This window comes from Berghia stephanieae, chromosome 9 (assembly GCF_034508935.2).
Source record: "Berghia stephanieae isolate SIO BIC M18660-M18661 chromosome 9, UCSD_Bste_1.3, whole genome shotgun sequence".
NCBI lineage: Eukaryota > Metazoa > Mollusca > Gastropoda > Nudibranchia > Aeolidiidae > Berghia > Berghia stephanieae.
In genome coordinates, this window is record NC_088368.1 from 14,618,275 (window position 1) to 14,641,705 (window position 23,431).

Here is a 23,431-nt window from a genome sequence, read left to right on the forward strand (position 1 = left end):
GGATGATTTGGTGATGTGGGGGTGGTTGATAACAAAGTCTATGGAAGTGAGTATGAAGCTTACCCAATGCATGCTTGCCCTTCTTACTTATTCTGAAAGGTGGCCGCTTTCCTTTCAATAGACTTATTGGATTTGGAGGTCTGTTCTTGACTTGCCTTGCATCTCACATGGTGATGAAGGCGCACATTGACGAAAAGGTTGATGACGAGGAAGTGAATATCACACTGCTTCACGGCCTTTTTGCATTCCAATCCTGTTTCTAATGTTGCCTCCATCACTTTCCTAATCAGGTACATTCTTAATCCTCTCTTGTACAAGTAGGGGTCAATGTAGCATCGAAATGCATTTTCTGCAGCCGTCAGAATATACATTAATTTATGCGATGGCGCACACAATCCCTCCTTTTCCGTGGTAAAATTTTTCTTGCAGATAAACGTATGCGATGGGTCTTGAGTGCTCCGTGCTTGTATTAAATCCTCTTTACAATTTTCACACAGAAGATTTTTTTTGGCTCTCAACTTCATCCCAACGTAACCTCCAATGTAATTCAGAACGTTGGTCTCGGTTGTCGTGAGCATGGGAGGAGCGGCTCTCATTACTTGCTGAAGTGGAAGAGGAACATCTTGCTGTAGTCGTGTTCTGACGGTGCTTTGGGCTCCCATTGATGCCATATTTTCAAAACTGAACAAGAAGGTATCGATGTCATCCTTGCAGTTTTTGTTGCTCCCGGGATGAGAACAGCATCAACCATTGTCTGGCACAGAGCCAGGCGGAATTCCCTAGAAGTTGGATTTACTCGGTGTCCACCCTTTGCCCTGATGATGGAGAAAAGGTTTTCCAAACAGTCTTGGTTCAGGCGACTTGTCAGAAGAAACTTGAACCCACAGTCATCTCGCAGGTGTTGCCAGAGTTGGAGCAAGGCTTCGATTGACAGCTTCCATCCTTCCAGGCATGGCAGACTACCTGTCTTGTTCAGGGGTTTGACGCCTTCCAACCAGATTTTTGTCTGCTCCAAGAAAGTCATGTGCTTGGAATGTGCCGACATCGCATTGTTCATTGTCCCTTTGCTTCTCAGTGATCTGCTGTTGAAAGCGTTGAACAACTGATCAAAGTTCTCAATGAAATGAGTAGTTGGCAATGCCTCTTGTGGAAGTGAAGAATGAAAGACCATAGTGGCTATACCAGCAGCGACTGTATGACTCAGGACTTGGGCTGCTAGACTCACCCTAAGGTTAGCAAAAACTGGCATGTTGATGTGACGGCTTGTCAGTTTAGGCGCTAATCTGATGGGCTTTGAAGAATCCATTTCATAGAATTGCCGGATGTAATCCCATGAAATGGTGTCTCCAGCCACCCTAAATCCTGAGTTCAGCAGGTTATTTCTAATGCTTTTCAGCAGATGTGGTGGGTCATAAAGAACGTAGACCTTGTGATGTTCAATAATGACAAAGGGTCGGCTTTGAGAGACTCCTAGCTGTTGTAATGCTGACCGGTTGCTTGATCCTTGGTCGCATATCATTGCTTTAGGATGGAGACCTAGATTAATCACTTTTTTCACCACTTCTACAAGAACAAGAAGAAGCATGTCAGCCTTCACTGGTCCATTAGATAACACATAGGAAAATGGTTGCTTCCATTTCGTGCTAATTCCTTTCACCATGAAGACAAGAGCATGGGTGGCTGGTTTTCTTGATCTTCCTAGCAACATTCCATAGTCCTCAAATCCCTCCACAAGATCTCTAGAAGGATCATACGAAAGATCGGACTTAATGGCCATTTCATCATAAACAATGGCACAAGATCGTTCCACTGGTGACATTGCTTCCACTTTTATCTGAAACAGGTTGAGCATGTTCGGGCAGAGTCCAGGTTCAATCTGTACATTCTTCATGGCCAAGGCAAGTGTAGATGGAGATGGTAACTGAAAAAGCCGTTGCAAGAGACTGTAAGCCTTTTTACTAGCGTGAAAAAGGGAGAGTGCAAATGATTTATCCTGGAAACTCCATCATCTGGATTTCTTTGGAAGTTGTCCAACTCTAACCTGGGACACGATGAAGGAAACGGCTTGGGGAGGTAAATAAAGACGAAGGGTTTGTTCAACACTTTCAAGTGAAGCCTGTAGGCTGCTCGATTCAGTTCCATGTTGTTGCTCGGAACTTGGTTCTGCACTAGAGCTAGTTGCCACACAGGAGTTTGGCTGATGAGGGGAACTCTCTGTCATTTTGGAGAGTTTCCTCTGTAGTCTCCAGTTCTTTGACCTTTGAGCACAGAGCTTCTTCTTTAGTCTGTCTTTTCTTTGACGTTCCTCTTTCGTCTCGGATACATCCGTCACTGGATGACATTGAGGGGTCGTAAGTGAGGTAAATGGTTTGTCTGGTGGTAATTCTGCAGAATCATCAATTTTGGTCGTGATGGAGTAAGCTTAGGAGGAGGATTTGGAATGTTGAAGATGGTTAGCACAGCAGTCCTGAGAATGACCGTACGTTTCACTGCAGTTTTGCTGAAACAGCAAGGTTCAAAGTGCTCAGAGCAAATGAAGCAGTTGATGTGAAGGTATTCTGGTGTTTTATTCTCCAGATCTTTCCTACGGCAATTGATGAGCCACTGCCTGCTACTGTAGAAAGAATTTAAAAAAGCAAACATGCCTATTTCACACAGTTACAATGTAGATCATGCCTAAGTTAATGAGCCTCATCTAAAATCACAACCCTCTATAACAAAAGGAGGCGCATTTATTCACTAAAATTGAATGATACTGGTCCACTTATAACGCCATCTCAGGATACCCGCTGTGGCGTTGAATGGTCATTTTGCATCGTTAATATTTACAGCAGTAAGGGTATTTGATGGAGTTTAGGATGGTAGATTAAGGTGCAGTAGAAGAAATAGAAAATCAACCCAAACAAACACACACACACACATGCATACATACACACACACACGCGCGCGCACAAGCGCACACACACACACACAAAAAAACACACACAAGACCCACCGGCTTATTATTATAACTGGTGGGGCAATTGTAGCAGTTGTGTGTAGCCAAAGAGGATTGTATATGTGACGTAGTTACCAAAGCTGCCATAAACACAATACCCTTTACGAGCACCTCACCAGATAAATCAAACAAGCAAATTCATACGTCTGGCACTAGTAAGAGTTTTAAGTAACTCATAAATACGTGGGATCGAAACAACAACATGGTGGCTTATTATATACGCTCACACATACTACACACATTAATATCTATTACCTTAACACATTCATAGTTTAGTATAGCCTTTTAAAAACCAAACAAAGAGCTTATAAGGTAGTGATTAACTCACATTTTGGGGTCCGATGGAAAGCGCAAGAATGACAAAGCAGGCCTTTTATTCTTGGAGTTGCTACAGTTTGGGGCAGAACACCAACGACAATGCGTATTCTTTGCTTCTTTCATATTCGCCGCCATGATGATAAAATGTTTACCTGACTTCTTTTGGTTGCTACACACAAGGTTCGATACACCTTGCGCGACCTCGTAAAGTCTCTCATTATTCTACGCTCTCTGGATCAGCAAAAATGTTGCAATTAACTGGAGCTGAGTTTCCTGTCCACTATTGCAACATTATCCCTCTGAGTTTACACGATCTTGGGACCGCCCATGGCTGCGGTATCTTTAGTCGATTTCAGATAATATGAAGGGGCACTGTTTTCACCACTGTTTTTCTTTTTTTTTAATCCTTTTTTGCATCAATTATTTTGTTTCTGAGCAAGATATTTTATTTATATTCATATATATTCTTTTTCCTCTCTGACCATTTGATCACCCTCTAGAGTTTTTGTTTTGTTTGTTTTGGGGGTTTTTTTTGTGCACTTTTTAAGATCGGATTGGGGATGAATATTACAATTTGCAATATTTTATAGATAGCAACCAAAAGAGAGATAGAGAAAAAGATTTAAAAGAAAAAAAAATGTGGGTTGGGGGGGGGGGGACATTAATCATTTGACACGCTCTGTAACAGTCTAGTCTGTAGAAAGAAGACCAAAAAAAAAAGTTGTGGAGCCAGGATTCAAACATAGTGTCAATTTCAACTAGCCTTTTAAAACAGACGACTAAAATATTTCAGAGAGCGGCATTACAAAAACGCGTCAGTGTATAATCATATAATCGTCCATCATTATTGACAGACACTGTCTGGAAATTATCATCCATCGTTATCCGTTATTGAGACATTGTGGGGAAAGTATTTATTGTTGTGTTTCAATGTGTTCCAGTATGTTGTTGTTTGGCTATTGAGTTGTTGTGAATTGTTTTCATATTGGTTAATAACCGGTTGGGTGTCACTGTGAGTTCCATTCACTGTTGTGTTATTTCTTCCTGTGAGTTTGTGACGTAACAATGGGTATAAAAACGGGGTTGCCTTCATTTTCCAAGCTCATAATACTATGATATTCATCATAATGGATGGGATTGTTGATTGAAGTTAGTCAAGTGTTGACCGTTTTTATTATTTATTATGTTTTTGGATGATGAACATATCAGGATCTATTCACTATTCACGTGAAGCCTGGGTTCATGGCATTTTTAACCGACAATATATGCCCTCTACATGTCTGGCAATAATCACGGCGTTTTGAAAAACAAAATCTCTCTTTAAAGTGAAGGCAAAAATAAAAATGTCCCACTCAAAGTAACCAACGTCAAGTTGGCTGACTGGATGGCGATGGACACCTTGCCTTTGCCGCTGGTCAGTTTCGCTGAAAATGATTAAAATTGAGGAGATGGGAGATTACAAAAATTTTAAAAAAGATATGTTTTTACCACGATATTGACTGTTTTTGCTGTCTATTTTAGTCGCATTGTAAGGAATTGTCCACGTTTGTTGTTATCCTCAGGCTCTCTACTATACTGCAGATCACAGACGAGAAAAAAGGCTTACCAGATGGATATTTTCGGAACTCACCAATTATTCCAATTCCTGATGCTGTCCTCTCTTTCTCAGCGTTTAAACTTGTAAGAATTCAAGAGGGGGGGCATAATTTTTTTAAAGGACTAAAAATTTCCAAACTGGCAATCCTACTACTAACATCCGCTGTTGTCGAACCGGTCGAAAGAATTCCTTGCACCGAAAGAGTAGAATTTGAACATTTATCATACTCAACCAAGGACATCTTTCGAGGTACACTATCAAAAATAGGTCTTTTACCATCGTTGTGACTATTAGTAGATTGTACTCAACCAATGGATAATTCCAATTCATTAAAACTTTTCTCAAAAATTGAATTTGCGACTTTATGGAGAAGGAACAGACTTCCACGCAGTTATAAACAACTACTTTGAATGTAGCTCCAGTATACATCTAACGCATGACAAAAAGAAGAGAAAAATACTGGCACTACGCTCGGGGCACAGAATGGAGGAAAGGAATTGTGACATATTTAATTTATCAATTTATTGTTCAAGTTAAACGCTTTTTCCGAATGTTTTTACATCTCGGTAAAGTGAAGGGTTTATTTCAGGATATTATTTTAGTGTTTATGGATTTTATGGTGCTTGTGACACTTTTTAGATCTCAGAATCTGTAAAAAGAATGATAGAGAAAAAGTTGTAGATCTAATGCCAATGGTTCAAAAGAAAATGTAAGACAAAGGGGACTAATTCAAATAGGAAACAGATGATTTCACAAGCAATCCGTCAATGTGCCGTGCCTATTTGACATTACTTCAAATTAACTAAAAATGTGACCGTTTCTCTCTCAGTTAAGGACTCTAGCCAGGGCTGGGACACAACTACTTGATCCCATTACAAGACAAAGACGGGAAGCAACTCGGAAAACAGATACAAGGGAATAGACAGTGTGACCTCCTGCCCGTCATGGGAGGTCGAAGGACCCCGCCCCGAGATTACAATTAGAACTGGCCTCGGGAGACTGTACGATCTAAAGTACAGTAATTAAAAGTAAAAAAAAAAAAAAAAACGCATGAAAAAAAAAAGGGAAATTTTCATTGATATATCAGTTTTATTTATTTCATATCATACAGTTCCAAGATATAAGATTTATAAATTAATATTTAAAAAGTGATTAACAAATCGGTGCAATTTCATTTTTTTTTTTTAAAACGAACAAAACACAAAGTATTTATTGCCAGATGCTATATAGCCTTTCGCCAACATTCATTCATTTCAAGAACATTAAAAACATGGGATAGTATAAAGTACAATACAAAAAATGCGGGAACTATAAATGCTTTCAAAAATGCCAGAGACAGGGAACTGTACTCTTTAAAATATGATTTTGATTGCTAAAGATATTTTATATGATGGTTAATATGTCTCTATGTCATCATGATGGATAACTTTTTCTTGGTTTTTTTTTTTTGTTTTTTTTTTTTTTTTTGTTTTTTTTGGTGTAGACGTCTAATTTAGATTTTTCTCCATTTCTAATCATATAATTCCATGCATCTTTTTCTCATTCAACAGTGTGCTTCCGATTCATATTTGTTAACATGTCGATTTAATGTATCTTTACAGAGTGTTTGAAAAATAGTCTATTGAGCCCCCTTAATTGTTACATATATTATAATGCTGTAGTTTTAAAAATTCAAAACAAAGTTTCATTGATTAAGCGTAAATTTGATATTTTAAAAATACAGATTGTAATTAGAGGGTCTACCAAGATAAATGAATTAAAATCAAGATTTTTAAAGGATATGCCTATTTCCTTAAAGTATAATTCTAGAGGCCATTTCTATATAAGTTAATCAGGTAAACATCAAAATTTTTAGCTTGACTGGGAGCAAGATACTCTCAATAAAATTGTAAGTGTACATTGTTAAATTAAAAGCAAAAGATTTATTTCATAAAACTTTGAAATGCAAAAATCATGGAAATGAAATCTATAACTTAAACACATCAGATTAAATGGTGCACTGTCAACTTTTAGCGTATTTACATTATGTATTTATTAACATTAACAGATACAGCCTTAAATTTTTTACAAATCATAAAGTAGTTGGATGGATCAAAGGGACAATTTTTCATATTGAAATATCACATTTGTAGTTAAACAATTATGACCTTAGTCATTCATTTTTGTTGTCGTGCTATACAGGGAGGGATGTATCGTTTAATTTGATCCACATAGATCACAATATAAAGGATCTCAGGGCGCAATCAGTATTTGTAACCCACCACATCAAAATTGGTATTACCCTATATCGGAGGAGTGAAGTAAACGCTGAAAATCGTGAATAAGTAGAGGTTAAAGTATAAACATTTACCAACCAAAATGAGCCATTTCAGAGGGGGGGGGGTCGTTTACACTTACTCCATCTGATTATTTCCGGTTCAAAATCTATTTTTAGCACATAGTTCACTCCGACATAATACCAGCTATGGGCGATGGGTCACATATTTTATTATATCCCAGACTTTGGAAGTCTTCCGGGCAATTAACTGGTTTAATCATCTGAGCTTTCGCCGCCGTCATGGCTGATGACAAGATTTCTGCATATTGGACATCGTGGCTCAACCTGTGGAAGACAATAATTACCAATGTATACAATAGATTATAATATAATGAGCGTGGCTCAGCGGTAGGTTCTATACCCGGAAGGTATACCGAGTTCGATCATCCCCCTCTGCGCCGTGTAGCCTTGAGCAAGTCACCTCGCCCTAATCCAGTTTGCGGCGCTGCATTGCGGCTGACGCATGAGTTATTCCAGTCTTCCCTTGGAACAGACCCTAGAGAAAAATTCCCCCTATGGGATGAATAAAGGGAATTTTATATTTGTATTTTTAAAAAATAAAAAATAATTTAATACAGTTCATTGTAACCCGTTTACATTAAACCATGTCGAAACCGACAACCAGGAAAGTATTTAAAAAACAAAATTCCTATCTGCGTGGAAATTTCTATGGGCTTACGGCGCTTGCAACACATCTAGATAGCAATTACAGCGCCAGAAAATGGAATAGTCAGAGAATTCTATATTTACAATTAAAAGCAAGCGAGAAAGGAGAAGACAAAGGCGATTAGTTCAATTAGAGAAGAGGTGTAGATTCCAAGCGCGCACTAATAAGTATTCTTAGTTTTAGATCACCTTAAAGTCTCAAACACACACAATGACATGATCTCACTAAGGGGAATAAACCCATTTTAATATTCAAAAAATACAATATATACAGATAACAGTACATTACTGATATATGATTTACAAGGGATAAAAATATCACATAAAACAATTAAAATACAATTGACTGTTTCCCTCTCAGACAAGGAATCCGACCAGGGCAAGGACAAAACCAAGTATATAATCTCATTCAAGGACAGAGAGTGAGAGCAAGTTTGAAAGCAGATATTATAGGGAGGGGGGGGGAGGAGGAGGGGTAGAAGAGACACCTGCTCCCGGCTCAATATGGGAGGACAAATGGCCCCATTCAGTATCTGTGTTGAGCGCAAACGCATATTACTATTATTGGTCGTCTTATCAACAACCCCGACGTCTGCATAAACAGTTTCTAAAAGTCGTCCTTCAGAGCCATTGGGCCCATGGAGCCGGAGTTTATTCCGGTTTCTATAGCGTGAAACGGACAATAACAATTGCTTACTATCCTTTGAATAGGAAACTAGTCTACCGCAAAGTACTTTCCACAAAATCTAACAAACTCAGCTACCAATTCACAGCTAGGTGTGTCCACCACAGGTTGATCAGGAAAAAAATCTCGACTGCACCCGGCATCGATCTTGCTCCCTTTTCGTGTGAAGCGAGTGCTCTATCAACTGAGCTATAGGACCCCCTCACTTTCAAACTCTAAACCAAATTTCAATTTGTCATGAATTCCATTTTCATCACCGAGTTCATCTAGTTTGAAGCTTTGAAGCTTTGAAGCTTTGAATCTGTGAATATCGATGGTCGGCGAATCAAGCCTCTGAAGTCCCGATTTTCACGATCGACGGATCAAAACTTGGCCTTGGTTCCAAACAATGGATTTGTCCATTCCAAGTTGTAGAAATCGGGATAAACGATAAACGCCGGCTGCACGAGCCGAATGGATCAAAGGGACAATTTTTCATATTTAAATAGCACATTTGTAGTCTAAGTTTTACCAGTGAACGGCCATACGTGGAAAAACTCGGAATTACAAATATAAATTTGGGCGTTCATATAATGCAATAACCACATAACGTGCTCAAAGCTCTTTACAAATGGTCCCTGACCAACAACAAGAAAGAGGAAGAACGAGACATGACGCCTGTTAGGCGATATTACATTTTTTTCGGAAAGAGATAAAACTGTTTAAGGCCAGGTACTCATTTTACACCAGAGTACGGTGAGAGAATGTGAGTAAAGAGCCTTTTCCAAGGACTCAACTACGCGCCGAGCGAGGCTCGAACCCCGGACTTTCCCATCCGATTTCTCAAACCTACAATTTCCCGAAGGCCCAGGTTTGAGCGTTTTTGCCAAGATGAGGGTCATTTTAATCGACCTATATTTGAAGAAAGACATTTCTGGCCAAATTTTAATATACACGAGTTGTTTTGTTTTTTCCTCTCCCACTCTATGGCAGATAACTGTTTAAAGATCTGGAAACGTTTCATTACCGTCAGCCATTGGTCAATGCAGGATTTGTGCATTCGGTGCATACACGGAAGGTATCGGATTTCTTCCCCTTCCAGTACACCTTCCTGGCAGATACAGCACCTGGAATGTGTTCCATCAGAGGTGGGCGATATCCGTTTACAAATAATATGGACGGGGAAGAGACGATTAATATCCTCCAGCGTCAAGCCTGCGTATTGCTCCTCGTCGTCGTCAAGCTCGTATTCAATATGCCCCCCTAATTCCTCGTCTTCTGATGATATTACTATGCTTTCAATGTGTACCTGGAAAGAAAAGATGGCATATCGTCGTCATCATCATCATCATCATCAACACCATCATATTCATCATCATCACATTTGTAATCCATCACCTCAGCAACCAAGTATATCGGGGTTTTGCATTTGTATTTTTGCTTTTTGTTTATTTTGTTTTGTTTTGTTTTGTTTTGTTTTGCTTTGTTTTGTTTTGTTTTGTTTTGTTTTGTTTTTTGTTTTTTTGTTTTGTTTTTTTTTTTTTGGGGGGGGGGGGGGGGGTCCGGCGTTTACGACATCAATAGGTCATTTTAGCACCAGTATAAAGGAAGATGAGTGGAGAAAAATTGTCGATCTGAACTTAAAAGCACTGCAGAGAAAAGTAAACAAGAGCCAGTTCTAATAAGGAACAGAAGATTTTACGACAAATCCAAAAATCAATGTGCCTATTTTATAATTACCTAAAAGTCCCATCCAAAAACAAGTAAAGGGATCCGTTATGAAGGAGACACACACATTTTAATGCTTACAAGGTACATTATATCTAAAACTAAAAACATGAATGGTACATTACAGTGAAGTGATTTATACAGAGAAAAACAATAACGACTCTCAAAAAAGAAAGAAAGAATTTAAAAAAGAAAAAAAAATGAAACTATACATTTGACAAGAATGGAAAAAATACGGTGCAATATCAATCCAGAACAAAGACAGAGCAGAGAGCATCATTGAACGGGAAAACAATATTAGAGGGGCCAGAAGACGAAGCAAAAGTGATCTTTCTATCTGCCGTGTGAGGTTAGAATACCCTACCTAGAATTGTATCTGTGTGAAATAGGTCAAATCATAGTCCTTGATGGTATTAAAATCTGTCGTTTGCCACCACGTCGGCGGCAGGCTGATGACACTATTTGGTCGCATCGTTCTGCAAACTTCATACCAAAACCAACGAGAATTATTCTGGCAAGTACCCTTTTCCGTTTACAAATTATAAGCTTTAATTTAGTTCACGATGGGTAGCGGGGAGTAGAGACTTCCAAGAGGGAAGCAGGGAATAGGCCTCAAGCGGGAAGCAGGGAATAGGCCTCAAGCGGCATGCAGGGAAACTGCTTAGTTGATCATGCCTCTGTTTACCGGTATTCTAGAGATAAAATAAAGATCTGAACAAGTGTGCATGAAACAAAGCAAGGCAAAAAAACCCGCAAGATATAACCATCCCAAAAAATCAATCTACCTCGACTGGGTTGACTGATTTTTTGGGGGGATGTTTTCCCTTGTAATCTTTCTTTCTTGCTTTGTCTGGCACCTTTCATACACACTTGTTCAGATCTTTTATCTTACATCAGTGCCAGCTCCCTAGTTTCTTAATTTGATATTGTAGACATATTTGAGTACATTCCACTAGATTGTGATATATTATAAAAACTCATTTGAAAAAACTATATCAAACACTGACCCGAGGCTGTTCTTGAGATTCACCATCGTGTCTTTCAGGCATCATCACATCTCCCATACAATTTTGCTGGTGTTCTGCGGCCTCCCCAATCCTAGATCCTGTTCCATCTGTTGTCTCTCCACTCTCACCACCTCTCTCCCGTCCTTCAATGTTTCCAAGGCCACTCATTTCTCCTCCTCGCCCCGCGATGCCGTCTTCTCTTCTCCCTACTGCTGCTGCTGCTCCGTCTCCGCTTGATAATACTCTTCTCCGTTGTCTCCCTCTTCCTCCATCTCTTCTTGCTCTTGTTCTTCCTCCTCTTATAGGTCTCTCTCCTCTTCCTCCCCCTCCTCCTGTTCTTCCTCCTCTTCTCGAGCTTCTCTCTCCTCTTCCTCTCCCTCCTGTTCTTCCTCCTCTTCTCGAGCTTCTCTCTCCTCTTCTTCTTCCTCCTCCTCCCCTTAATCCTTCAGCTCTTACTATTATAACGGGATCGTCTTCCCTAGGGTGATGATATTGAAGCCGCTCTTCTAAACGCTCTTCAACCTCACTTCTATACTCTTTAACGGATTGCTCAAGATCTTTTAGTATATCCACAGATAATTCATCTTCTAGTCTTTGCGATATTTCATCCGATAGCGGCGGACTTGCTCTACCAAAAAGGGATTCCATCCAACTCCGGTAACTGGGAATTAAACGTCTGACTGTTGCCTGCATCAGAATTTCACGGATATCATCGTAATTACTGTACTGGTTATCTGTTCTTTCTTCCTGGACCTGTTGCAAATATTGCTGAATATCTTCTTCAAGTGATAGTGGCCGAGCAGGCTGTCCTTGGAATTCTAGATTTGGCTGTTGTGGCGGTGGTTGCTGTCGTTGTGGTTGTTGTTGCTGCTGTTGTTGCTGTTGCTGCTGTTGTTGCTGTTGCTGCTGCTGTTGTTGCTGTTGCTGCTGTTGTTGCTGTTGGTGTTGTTGTTGCTGTTGGTGTTGTTGTTGCTGTTGGTGTTGTTGTTGCTGTTGGTGTTGGTGCTGTTGTTGCTGTTGTTGCTGATGCTGTAGTGGCGGTGGTGATTGTTGTTGTGGTGACGATCGTGATGGTGTTGATTGTTCTTGTGATGTTGGTGGTGATTTATAGCACTGTTGTTGATGTTGAGAATGTGATGATGATGACGCTGGTGGTGTTTTTATTTCTTGCCTTAGTTGATGCTCTTGCTGTTGTGTTTCTTGAAGTGATGATTGTCTAGATTGTTGTTGATTGTGGTGCTGCTGCTCATCTTGTTCTGATAACGGAGGTGGTGGTGATTGCTGATTCTGTTGTAATTTGGATACCATTAGTAAATTGTTTAGTAGTTTGAGATGGTCTCGAAGTCGTATCTCCAGATGGTGAAGTTTAAGTAGTTGCTGATGTCGATTCCCTCTAGAAAGCGGCTGCTCTTGCTGCTGTTGTTTTTGCTGCTGCTGCCGCCGCTGCTGATGTAGTTGCTGTCGTTGTGGTGGCAGTGATGGCGATGGTGTTGGTGACTGTGGTAGAAGTTGTGATTGCGGTGGTGGTTGTGGTCGTGGTGATGGTGATAGTTGTGGGGTGTTTTGCGAAGAAGGCTGTGTTGGATGTTGCTGTGTTGATAGAATTGGATAAAGACGGTGCTGTTTTGAAGATTGTTGAATCAGTTGTCGCAGTTGTGTTCGTGACACAATCAGCAGAGCTTTTATAAGGTCCCAGTGATCGCGAACCTCAAGCACTAGTTTTCCTAGACGCATCTCAATGCTCAGTTCAGCATATTGTACGATATGATGTTTGATCGGCGGTGGTTGTTGTAGGACATTTTGGGTGTTAAAGAGAACTTGCATCATGTTTCGTTGCTCTGAAACTTCTTTCTCCAGTTTTTGTAATTGCTCTTTTTTGGTTTGTTGCTGCTGATTCTGATTTAGCGGTGGCGTTGGTGATTGTTTTAGTATTGGGTGTTGAAGTGGTAGTGGTAGAAATGTTGATTGTTGTGGTGGTAATTGTGGGTGTGGATGTTGTTGCTGTTGTAGTCCTTGCTGAGGACGTGGTGATGTTGTTAATTGTTGTTGTAATTGCTGCAGTTGTGGTTGTGATGATTGCTGTAGTAGTGGTGCCTGTTGTAGATGAAGTGGTTGTTGTGATTGTTGAAGTGGTGGTTGTTCTTGTGGCAATTGCTGTTGTAATGGTTGTTGATGTGGTTGTGATCTCTGTAGTTGTTCCTGTTGGTTAAGATGCTGTAGCCGTTGTCTTCGATGTTGTGGACTTTGTGGTATTATTATAGATAATGGTCGAGATAGTGGCGATGGTATCTTTATCCCTTGTTGTTGCGGTTGTGGTTGTGGTTGCGGTTGTGGTTGTGGTTGCAGTTGTGGTTGTGGTTGCGGTTGTGGGTGTAATAGTAACAGAACTTGTGATGTTTGCTGTGAATTACTTAAATTTGTTTGTTGCAATGATTGATTTGGGAATGATGAAGACATGGAAACAAATTGCATTTGCTGCTCTATCGGTTGATTTAGCAATGTTGGTGTTGGTAACAAGGGGGCTTGTTGTTCAGATTGTTGCCTAAACTGTTGTGGTAGCTCTTCAGATAATTGTAATGAAGAGAATGGTGACTGTGATTGTAACGATGACGTCTCCATTGGCATTAATGGTGATGTGTCTTGGAGAGAAATGGATACTTCATGGTGTAACAATCTATTTTCTCCTAGTTCTTGTGCCAGCTGACCTCCCTGTCGTTGTCGTCTTCGACGTTGTAATCTAGGTGACCGAGGTGGTAGTAGCTGTTGTGGTGGCGATCTTAGTGTAAGTGAAGATAGACTTGGCGGTGACGGATTTGGTAGTGATAAATGTGGTGGTAGTGGTGGCGATGGCAGATCTGGAAACGAATGTGGAGGTGGTAGTTCTGGTAATTGTTGTGGTGATAGTTGTGGTGACATGTGTATTGATAGTTCACGTGATGGGGGTAGTCTTTGGGGGGACATTTGCAGTGGTGGTAGGACTTGTTGTGATCGTTGTAACCCTTGTTGTTGACGATCTGGTGGCCATTGTTGTTGCTCGTGTAGAGTTGGCTGGGCTGGTAAGAGTTGTGGTTCTGGTTGTTCAAGCATTCGTGCAAGCTCCGGTCGTCGTTCTCGTAGCTGTTGCAGAAGTTGTGCGCGCTTTATCTCAAAATCGTTCTGCGACTGCTGCTCGTAGCCTGCGAGTTGTTGTTGTTGTTGTTGTTGTTGTTGTTGTTGTTGTTGTTGTTGTTGTTGTTGTTCTTGTTGTTGTTGTTGTTGTTGTTGTTCATGTCCTTGTTGCTGTGGTTGAGTCAAATTCCGTTGTCTTATTTGCCATTGTAAGACCATCTCTCGATGTTCTTGACTTTGATTCAGTTGTTGTTGTGGTTCCTCTTGTTGCTGTGGTTGTTGTCTTAGTCGCCTATGCTCACGCGTTTCATGTTCTTGACTTTGATTTAGTTGTGGTTGCTCTTGTTGTTGTGGTTGTCTTAGTCGCCTATGCTCACGCGTTTCATGTTCTTGACTTTGATTCGGTTGTTGTTGTGGTTGCTCTTGTTGGTGTGGTTGTTGTCTTAGTCGCCTATGCTCACGCGTTTCATGGTCTTGACTTTGATTCGGTTGTTGTTGTGGTTGCTCTTGTTGCTGTGGTTGTTGTCTTAGTCTCCTATGCTCACGCGTTTCATGTTCTTGACTTTGATTCGGTTGTTGTTGTGGTTGCTCTTGTTGCTGGGGTTGTTGTCTTAGTCGCCTATGCTCACGCGTTTCATGTTCTTGACTTTGATTCGGTTGTTGTTGTGGTTGCTCTTGTTGCTGTGGTTGTTGTCTTAGTCGCCTATGCTCACGCGTTTCATGTTCTTGACTTTGATTCGGTTGTTGTTGTTGTTGCTCTTGTTGCTTTGGTTGTTGTCTTAGTCGCCTATGCTCACGCGTTTCATGTTCTTGACTTTGATTCGGTTGTTGTTGTGGTTGCTCTTCTTGCTGTGGTTGTTGTCTTAGTCGCCTATTCTCACGCGTTTCATGTTCTTGACTTTGATTCAGTTGTTGTTGTGGTTGCTCTTGTTGTTGTGGTTGTTGTCTTAGTCGCCTATGCTCTCGCGTTTTATGTTCTTGACTTTGATTCAGTTGTTGTTGTGGTTGCTCTTGTTGCTGTGGTCGTTGTCTTAGTCGCCTACGCTCACGCGTTTCATGTTCTTGACTTTGATTCAGTTGTTGTGGTTGCTCTTGTTGCTGTGGTTGTCTTAGTCGCCTATGCTCACGCGTTTCATGTTCTTGACTTTGATTCAGTTTTTGTTGCGGTTGCTCTTGTTGCTGTGGTTGTTGTCTTAGTCGCCTATTCTCACGCGTTTCATGTTCTTGACTTTGATTCAGTTGTTGTTGCGGTTGCTCTTGTTGCTGTGGTTGTTGTCTTAGTCGCCTATGCTCACGCGTTTCATGTTCTTGACTTTGATTCAGTTGTTGTGGTTGCTCTTGTTGCTGGGGTTGTTGTCTTAGTCGCCTATGCTCACGCGTTTCATGTTCTTGACTTTGATTCGGTTGTTGTTGTGGTTGCTCTTGTTGCTGTGGTTGTTGTCTTAGTCGCCTATGCTCACGCGTTTCATGTTCTTGACTTTGATTCAGTTGTTGTTGCGGTTGCTCTTGTTGCTGTGGTTGTTGTCTTAGTCTCCTATGCTCACGCGTTTCATGTTCTTGACTTTGATTCTGTTGTTGTTGTTGTTGTTGTTGTTGCTGCTGCTGCTGCAGTTGTCGAGTCAGATATAGTTGTCTTAGTCGTCCTTGCACAGCCATTTCTTGATGTTGTTGATTTTGATTCGGCTCATCTCCTCCTCCTCCTCCTTCGTCATCGTGATCGTACTCGTCTGCGTCGTCTTCTAGCTGAAATATGCGAGTCAAATTTCGTGGTCCTATTTGCCGTAGTAAGACCCTTTCTAGAACATCGTAACTTTGATTCGGCTCTTCTTGCGGTTGCTCTTCTTGCTGTTGTTGTTGCGTTAGATTACGTTGTCTTAGTCGCCTTTGCATAACTATTTCTTGATGCTCTTGGTTTTGATTCGTCTCTTGTTGTTGTTGTTGTTGCTGCTGTAGTTGTTGTTGTTGTTGTTGTAGTTGTATTTGTAGTTGTAGTTGTAGTTGTTGTCGTTGTTGTTGTTGTAGTTGTAGTAGTAGTTGTTGTTGTTGTAGTCGTTGTTGTATTTGTTGTACTTGTTGTTGTTGTTGTCGAGTTAGATTTCGTCGACCTCGCCGTGTTAAATCAAATTCTTGATATTGACTTTGATTCGGCTCTTGTGGTCGCTGTTCTCCATTTCGTTCCTGATGACTGTTCGTTCCTCCTCCATTTTGTTGACGCTGTTGATGGTCCCCATTCTCCTGCTGGTTTTGCTGATCGTCGTCAGAGACCTAAGAGAAATTAGGCGAAAAGATAAAATTCGAAAAAAAGTAGATTAAGTTGCAAGATGATGAGGAGGCTGATGATGATGATGATGATGATGATGATGATGATGATGATGATGATGATGATAATGATGAATATTATTATTATTATTATTATTATTATTATTATTATTATCATTATTTTTTTTAATTTTTATTATTTATATTTATTTTATTATTATACTATCATATATTCATCATCATCATCATCATCATCATCATCATCATGCTCATTATCATTATTACTATTATTTTTACATTAGAGAGTTAAAGCCCCTGTTTTGGCATCTAATTTCTCCTGATATGATGCAGTTTTTGAGCCAACGGTTCAAACATTCCTCAATTCCTCTTACCTCAGATCGTGAAAAGACGCGCCGCCTTTTGGACGGAGAGGATTCATCGTCACTGCTCATCCCTCTCTGATCGGAGGCAGTTTTCCTTTGGTAGGCCAGCTGAAATTGGACAACGAAGAGCAGAACACAGAGCATATAATAATATCATGATAACAACAAAAAAAGAAATGAGTAGAAAAGTGCCAAAAGACAATAGAGAATAAAAAAATTCGCGGCGGCGATGGGGATTCGAACCCGCGACCTTACTGGTACGACGACAACGCCTGGCCGGGAGAGCGTGACTCTGCCGTATGAGCTATCATCGATCCCCAAAAAAGATCGCTTTTAATCCTAGTCTTCTATTAGAGCCTTCTCTCCCTGACTTCTTGAGGTCACGGGTTCAACACACAAACGCCGCGAAGGTACTCGTAGTTGGCCAGCATTTAAGCTTAATCGCCAATATTATTCTCAACACAGAACTGTAGCATAGAAACGATTTGAGACACTGAGTATGCTCCGGTATTTGGGATGAAGTTTAAATTCAGAAAAGTGAGTGGAGCAGGCACTTATGTTGATAAGAAATGAAGTGAGTAGGAAAGTGCCAGAAGACAATAGAGAATAATAATTTTATGGATAATATATATTTTTTAAGAATATCATGATAAAGGTTTGATTGACAGGTCAACGGAAATTGCAGGTAGATAGAAAAAGTAGATGTCTTTGAAACCGCTGGAGGAAGGCATGTATGGAGGATTTTGAAAAAAAAAAGGCCTCACATCGAAAGAGGCAGAAAAAAGGACAAGAGTTCGGACGAAATGGAGGAGATATCGATGGTCCATCTATATTCCGACCTGAGATGAAGAGCCTTAGGGAGGTAAATTGGCTAAAATATTGTTAGAAACAGAAATACATTCATCTTCACTCTTCATCTATCCCATCCATCCATCTATCCATCAATCATTCTATCTTTATTGTATCTATCTATCCATCTATCCATCCATCTATCCATTTATTTGTTTATCTATTATTTATTAATCAATCGACCAATCAATATATCTATCTCTACCTCCATTACTCTTCCTTATTCTTTCGCCCAATAATGACCGAAGTCGATGCGTTTGATTTGTTTTTTTTTTTTTTTTTTTGGTTTTTGTTTTCTGTTGTTTTGTTTATTTTTTGTTTTGGTTTGATCTTGATCATACTATGAACATATTGTATTATATACATGATAGAGCTACTGAGACATCTGAACGTAAAATCTGTCTATGATTGATCGCAGCCATGAGTCCGCAAAGCCCCAGCTGCCGTCTTCTAATCGGAAGAGAGAAAAAAAACATACGGACGGGAAGTGGTCATGATTTAATAATTAGGATGCGAGACAATCATGTGTTCCATTTTTGTCTGACCGTTTGTAACAGTGATTGGTAGCTGTGTCAGTTAAATATGGTAGAAAGTATTTTTAATCATACTAAAAAAAAATACTGAGCATTTGCATTACGCCTTTTTACATGGGTCCCTATCCAACAGAATCACTTAACATGTGCGACGAGACATGTCTGTAAGGTACTCATTTTACACATAAGTACGGTGAGAAAATACGAGTAAAGAGCCTTTCCCCAAGGACTCAACCTTGCGCCGCTCGGAGAGGAAATCAAACGCTGGACCAATCGGTCCAAGACTGGAATCATTCCACAAGTCTTTGGCACTGACCAAAGGTAGGAAAGTTATTATTGGTAATGACCGTATAACTCTTTTCGGAAAACGGGATGAATCGAAGCCTTGGTAAACGTATAGCCTGACACTAACCAAACAATTCACTTCAAAATACAAAACCAGATTACCAAAATAAATCAAATCGTGAGTTGTATTCAAAAGATCAATTCATGAGATCAGTTGTTTTTATGAGCACTACTAACTACCAACGACAACTCAATGGGCTGTGCACTTTGAGCTAAACATCACGTGAAACGACTTCATTGGCCATGTGACCGTAGCTATCGTTAACATATAGCCTGACACTAGAACCCTCTGGGACTAGCAGTTTGACGTCATTTTTTTAGGTTTGTTTAGCGTCTAGTGAGTTGTCTTTAGTAGAGCACCTGGAAACAAGCTATGTTGAACTATTGAATACAACTCACGATTTGTTTTCTGTTGTAGCAAAAGACTGGCATTTTGACGTCTTTTTTTGGTCAGTGTCAGGCTATAACTATAACTTACGTTGGCTACGATGCGACTATAAATGATAACTTTCCATCCAATATTTTCTATTTAACATGTACATAATTTCTTACACTGGATCTCATGGCAAATCTCTATATTAAAATCCGGTGCAGTGGTTTATTTGAGACTCATTCAACTGTAACTTTCTGGCATCGTTTGGTCCTGTCAGCGCCTGGGAAAAAATGAGATGCTCCATGAAAGGTTATGAATTTAAGAGTACATCGGTGCGAATGTTAAATTGTGATTATGTCTTTCTTTACAACAATTTAAGCATTTTCCTTTTAATGTTTGTGATGGGCAGGAGATCAAACAAGTTCAAGGGAGATAAGTTCACCAAAGATCAGATAATTTAGTCTAGAACAAGAGCGATACACTCTTGAAGCTTGTCTGAGACCATCTAAAGTTTCACACCGACACTGCTACAAGATCCTGCAGAAGGGATGATTTCAATAAAATGTTACATTAGAAACACTCCCCACCTCCTCAATTTAATAGTCCCATCGGGGACAGTTTTTCATAAAAGATTTATTTGAATTACTGGATCCATGCGTCAAACCCAATGAATCCTCGCAAAGTGAACAACAACAAGAGTGAACAAATTGTACTTATATGGAGGCTTTGTGCTCTTGTTGTTTGACGCACTCTGACCGCAAGCTCCCTGGTTCCGAATCTGACAAAAAAGCTGAGTCCTTGGAAAAGGCTCCCTATTCACGGTGTCGTGACGTATTCAAATATAAAATGAGTACAAGGTCGATAACAGCGTGTTTCGTTTCTTTTGTCGGAAAAAAAAATGTAATAACGCCTTGTAGATGCCATGTATCTCATGGCAACTATTGCTGTTGGCTTGGAACCCCTTGTAAAGCACTTTGAGCACATTTATTGGCTATTGCTCACCTCTAATAATATAGCGCTATTCGTGGTAGGCACTCGAGTCCCTGAATAAAAGTGAGACAATGCGTCCGCCGTAGTCGTCTCGGAGAAATGTAATTATAATGTGCCTTTCCAGGGACAACCCCCCCCCCCCATCCTCCCACCCCCACCCCCCACAGAGAATACAGGACTAGAGACAACAGGCAGGAAAACGTCATCAAAAGTGGCTAGTGAGAAGTCGAGCGCCGTCATTTTCTTTTATATGAAACCAGGGACGCTGTGCGATTTAATCTCTATAATATGAATGTCTTTGATCTCGATTAACCTTGATTTGTGGACGGAAAATAGAAAAAAAGGCCAGGTTTATGATGATAAACCAAATTAGACATATTAAACTACACTTTTACTTGTACATTTTAGACTTGGCTCCAATTATCGGGTTTATATTAATAACTTTAAAAAAATATTATGAATAATTTATAACTCCCTTATTTGTGGGGCGATTTTGTCATTCGTGGTATCAATTTTATTGTAATAAAGAGATAGGAACTTGCGCTATTTTTTCTGACGTGAAATCATTACTTTGTAATTTAAGCACTAAGAAAAGTAGTTGGTAAATAAATTTGGTACACCTCTTTGATCTGCCGCCACCGTCCATTCGTGTAGAATTATGAATCTCACCGTCGCTATTGTTACGCAAGGTATATAACACTTTTTTGAGTTGGCCTAAAAGCTGAAATCTAAAAGTAAAAAATATAATTCTGAGGAATTTGAAAGTCACATTGTTAAAATGAGCGTGAAAAAAGAACATTGGTCCTTATTTCAGAAAAATCGGTTGAAAACCAACTGTTTTACGAATAAATTTGATTTTAAAAATTGCTTTTGTCTATTTTAGCTTTTTTTAGCAACTTTTTTATTTATCGGCCGATTTTCTTGATTTTTATATTATTCTTTATATCTCAATGAGACGAGATCAGTGATATACTTTGTTTAAAATGTAACTACAACATAATTTGGCTTTTTCTGTGCACCCCCCCCCCAACACACACACACACACACACACACACACACACACAAAAGCCCAACTTAATATCTGAATAAAAATGAATTTTACTGGTGGGGGTGAGTTTTGGAAAGGACTTCGGTAAATTCACAGCACGCTTAAAGAGGCGATTATTTTTCTATCACACCACTTATAAAAATGAAGCTTATCTTGAATAGGAATGTTTATTGGACATTGTAACTAATTGAAAGTCAATAATGGCTAAAAGATTTATTATTATTATTATTATTATTATTATTATTATTATTATTATTATTATTATTATTATTATTATTATATTATTATTAATATTATAATATATTAATTAATAATAATAATAATAATAATAATAATAATAATAATAATAAATCAATAACAATAACAATAACATAAATAAATAATAATAAATAATGAAAAATAATAATTAATAATAATAATAATAATAATAATAATAATAATAATAAAAATAACAATAATAATAATATTGCGTAATTTCTATAGCGCCCCTTTCCCCCTAAAGTGCCCGGAAGCGCTTATACATTTATGCACATACGTTCATATATGTCATTCAACAAAATCACTAAAATCACTCACAGAAAACTGAAAGGAAATTATGTCTTCAAAGAGGCTTTAAAGGAGGACAGACGGCGTCTGGTGCCCGCTGAAAGAGCATCCATCCCACAGAGAAGGAGCAGAATATGCGAAAGCACGTCGTGAAATATTTGACTTGGGTCTAGTAATCAAACGGTTCAGTACAAGGAAGTAGATGAGAGGAAGATAAGAGCCATTCGGATTGTAGATAGAAAGAAGAGGTGACAAGTAGTTGGGAGCAGTGCCATATAATAAAAGTGCTGTGAAACTACGGCGGTCCTCCCAGTAACTATACGGAGTTTCTCACCTGGGGTTAAATTCAAAGTTTTATTTATCCAAAAAATAAAACAAAAACAAAAAAACTTAGCTGGTAGGGTGTATATCAATAAATTTTACCTCTACAATTATTAGGGTCTTTAAAAATTGTTAGGGTTGGAACTCCCAGGACTCAGACACAAATGATAACCAAGATGGCCGCACAACTTTCGCTCGAATGGAAAATTCCAAACCATGAAAAGAATGAAAACCCGTCAATTTAGTGACTTCAGGCAGCCCAGTTTGTTTCTTTCTTTGGATAAACAAAACGAGTTCAAGGTCAGCATTTACGAATATTCACTGTCCGTAATGAAAGTGGAGGATTCAGATATGGAAATTCTCCAGGACTTTCTCCAAAATTATTTAGTAAAAGTAAAGAATGAAAAATATTAATGTAATAATTTACAAAAAGAATGCTAACCTGCTATTGAAAATCAAATTCGTAGTGGTCAAGGTTGTGAAAACCAAAATGTTTTGTATTGAAACACTCAGAGGTAAAGAATGAATCAAGCTGCTACTGTTAACACACTCAGATCAATGTGTGAGTAGAATTCACAACACCAACCGTACACAGTTTCCTTGTATCCAATGTTGGTGTTTACGTGTATGTCTGTGTGTGTGTGTGTGTGTGTGTGTGTGTGTGTGTGTGCGTTTATGTGAGTATAATATATGTTTATGTTCTAAACCTTCAGTTCCATATCTGTCTTGAAGAAAGAATGAATGATATTGATGTCACTCGAAGACCTGCCTAGTATGACGAAAAATTCGTATTTCTAATTTTAAGCTCCAGCTACAGATCTGCTTTGGTCTCTATAAATCAATGAATCTTGTTGAGAAGGAAAGTTTAGCTTCTTTTCAATTCAATTCAATTCAATTCAAATATTTATTTATTGTCGGCATTTTAAAATGTTTCATAGATAATGTAGTCAGGCTAATAGAAGCCTTTGACCGACATAGGTTTTAACACATAGTGCATATAAATACATAGTAATACATTTTCCTTTAAAACATTCTCTCATGAATATTCCAATCATGACACACAAAGAAAAGTAACATAATATATATATAATATATATATATATATATATATATATATATATATATATATATATATATATATATATATATATATAACTTGGAACCTGTATACACAGGACTTTGGAACATTTTTGGACCATGATGGGAGACAATTGTTAATTTCTAAAGCTAATTTAACCCTCTCCTTACCAACTATAGGAAAATCGAATTCGTTACGATACAACAAACATTTTTCTTATTCAAATTTCGCTTGTACATCATACAATTTAAAGAAAACGAACAATGTGTGTTGTAGAGCATGTTTTGCTAAAGAAATTATGTA

The 23,431-nt window shown here is 39.0% G+C and overlaps 2 protein-coding genes across 4 annotated transcripts in view; both read right to left on the minus strand.

Moving 5' to 3' along the window:
- The window catches only part of LOC144979741 (ATP-dependent RNA helicase A protein-like), a 36,032-nt gene extending 30,985 nt beyond the window's left edge, over positions 1–5,047 (minus strand). Inside the window, exon 1 of one of the 2 annotated variants that reach the window (XM_078926713.1) lies at positions 4,947–5,047. The gene's annotated coding sequence lies outside the window, so the exon portion shown is untranslated. Of the gene's footprint in view, positions 1–4,804; positions 4,921–4,946 lie in introns of those variants that run through there. The other variant, XM_078926712.1, reaches the window with a different exon arrangement.
- Positions 5,048–6,340: 1,293 nt separating this feature from the next.
- On the minus strand, positions 6,341–22,625 carry LOC144979742 (uncharacterized). Of its 2 annotated transcripts, none has more exons than XM_078926715.1 (6): positions 22,493–22,625; positions 19,325–19,425; positions 17,055–17,153; positions 11,296–16,668; positions 9,588–9,869; positions 6,341–7,515 (listed from the first exon to the last, which is right to left on the minus strand). In XM_078926715.1, exons 2-6 carry the CDS (start codon positions 19,334–19,336, stop codon positions 7,444–7,446), a joined length of 5,838 nt encoding a protein of 1,945 aa, XP_078782841.1. In that variant the 5' UTR covers positions 19,337–19,425; positions 22,493–22,625; the 3' UTR covers positions 6,341–7,443. The 2 variants fall into 2 exon arrangements, with proteins under 2 accessions (XP_078782841.1, XP_078782842.1); XM_078926716.1 differs by lacking the exon at positions 22,493–22,625 and adding an exon at positions 22,153–22,486.
- Between the last annotated feature and the right edge of the window lie 806 nt (positions 22,626–23,431).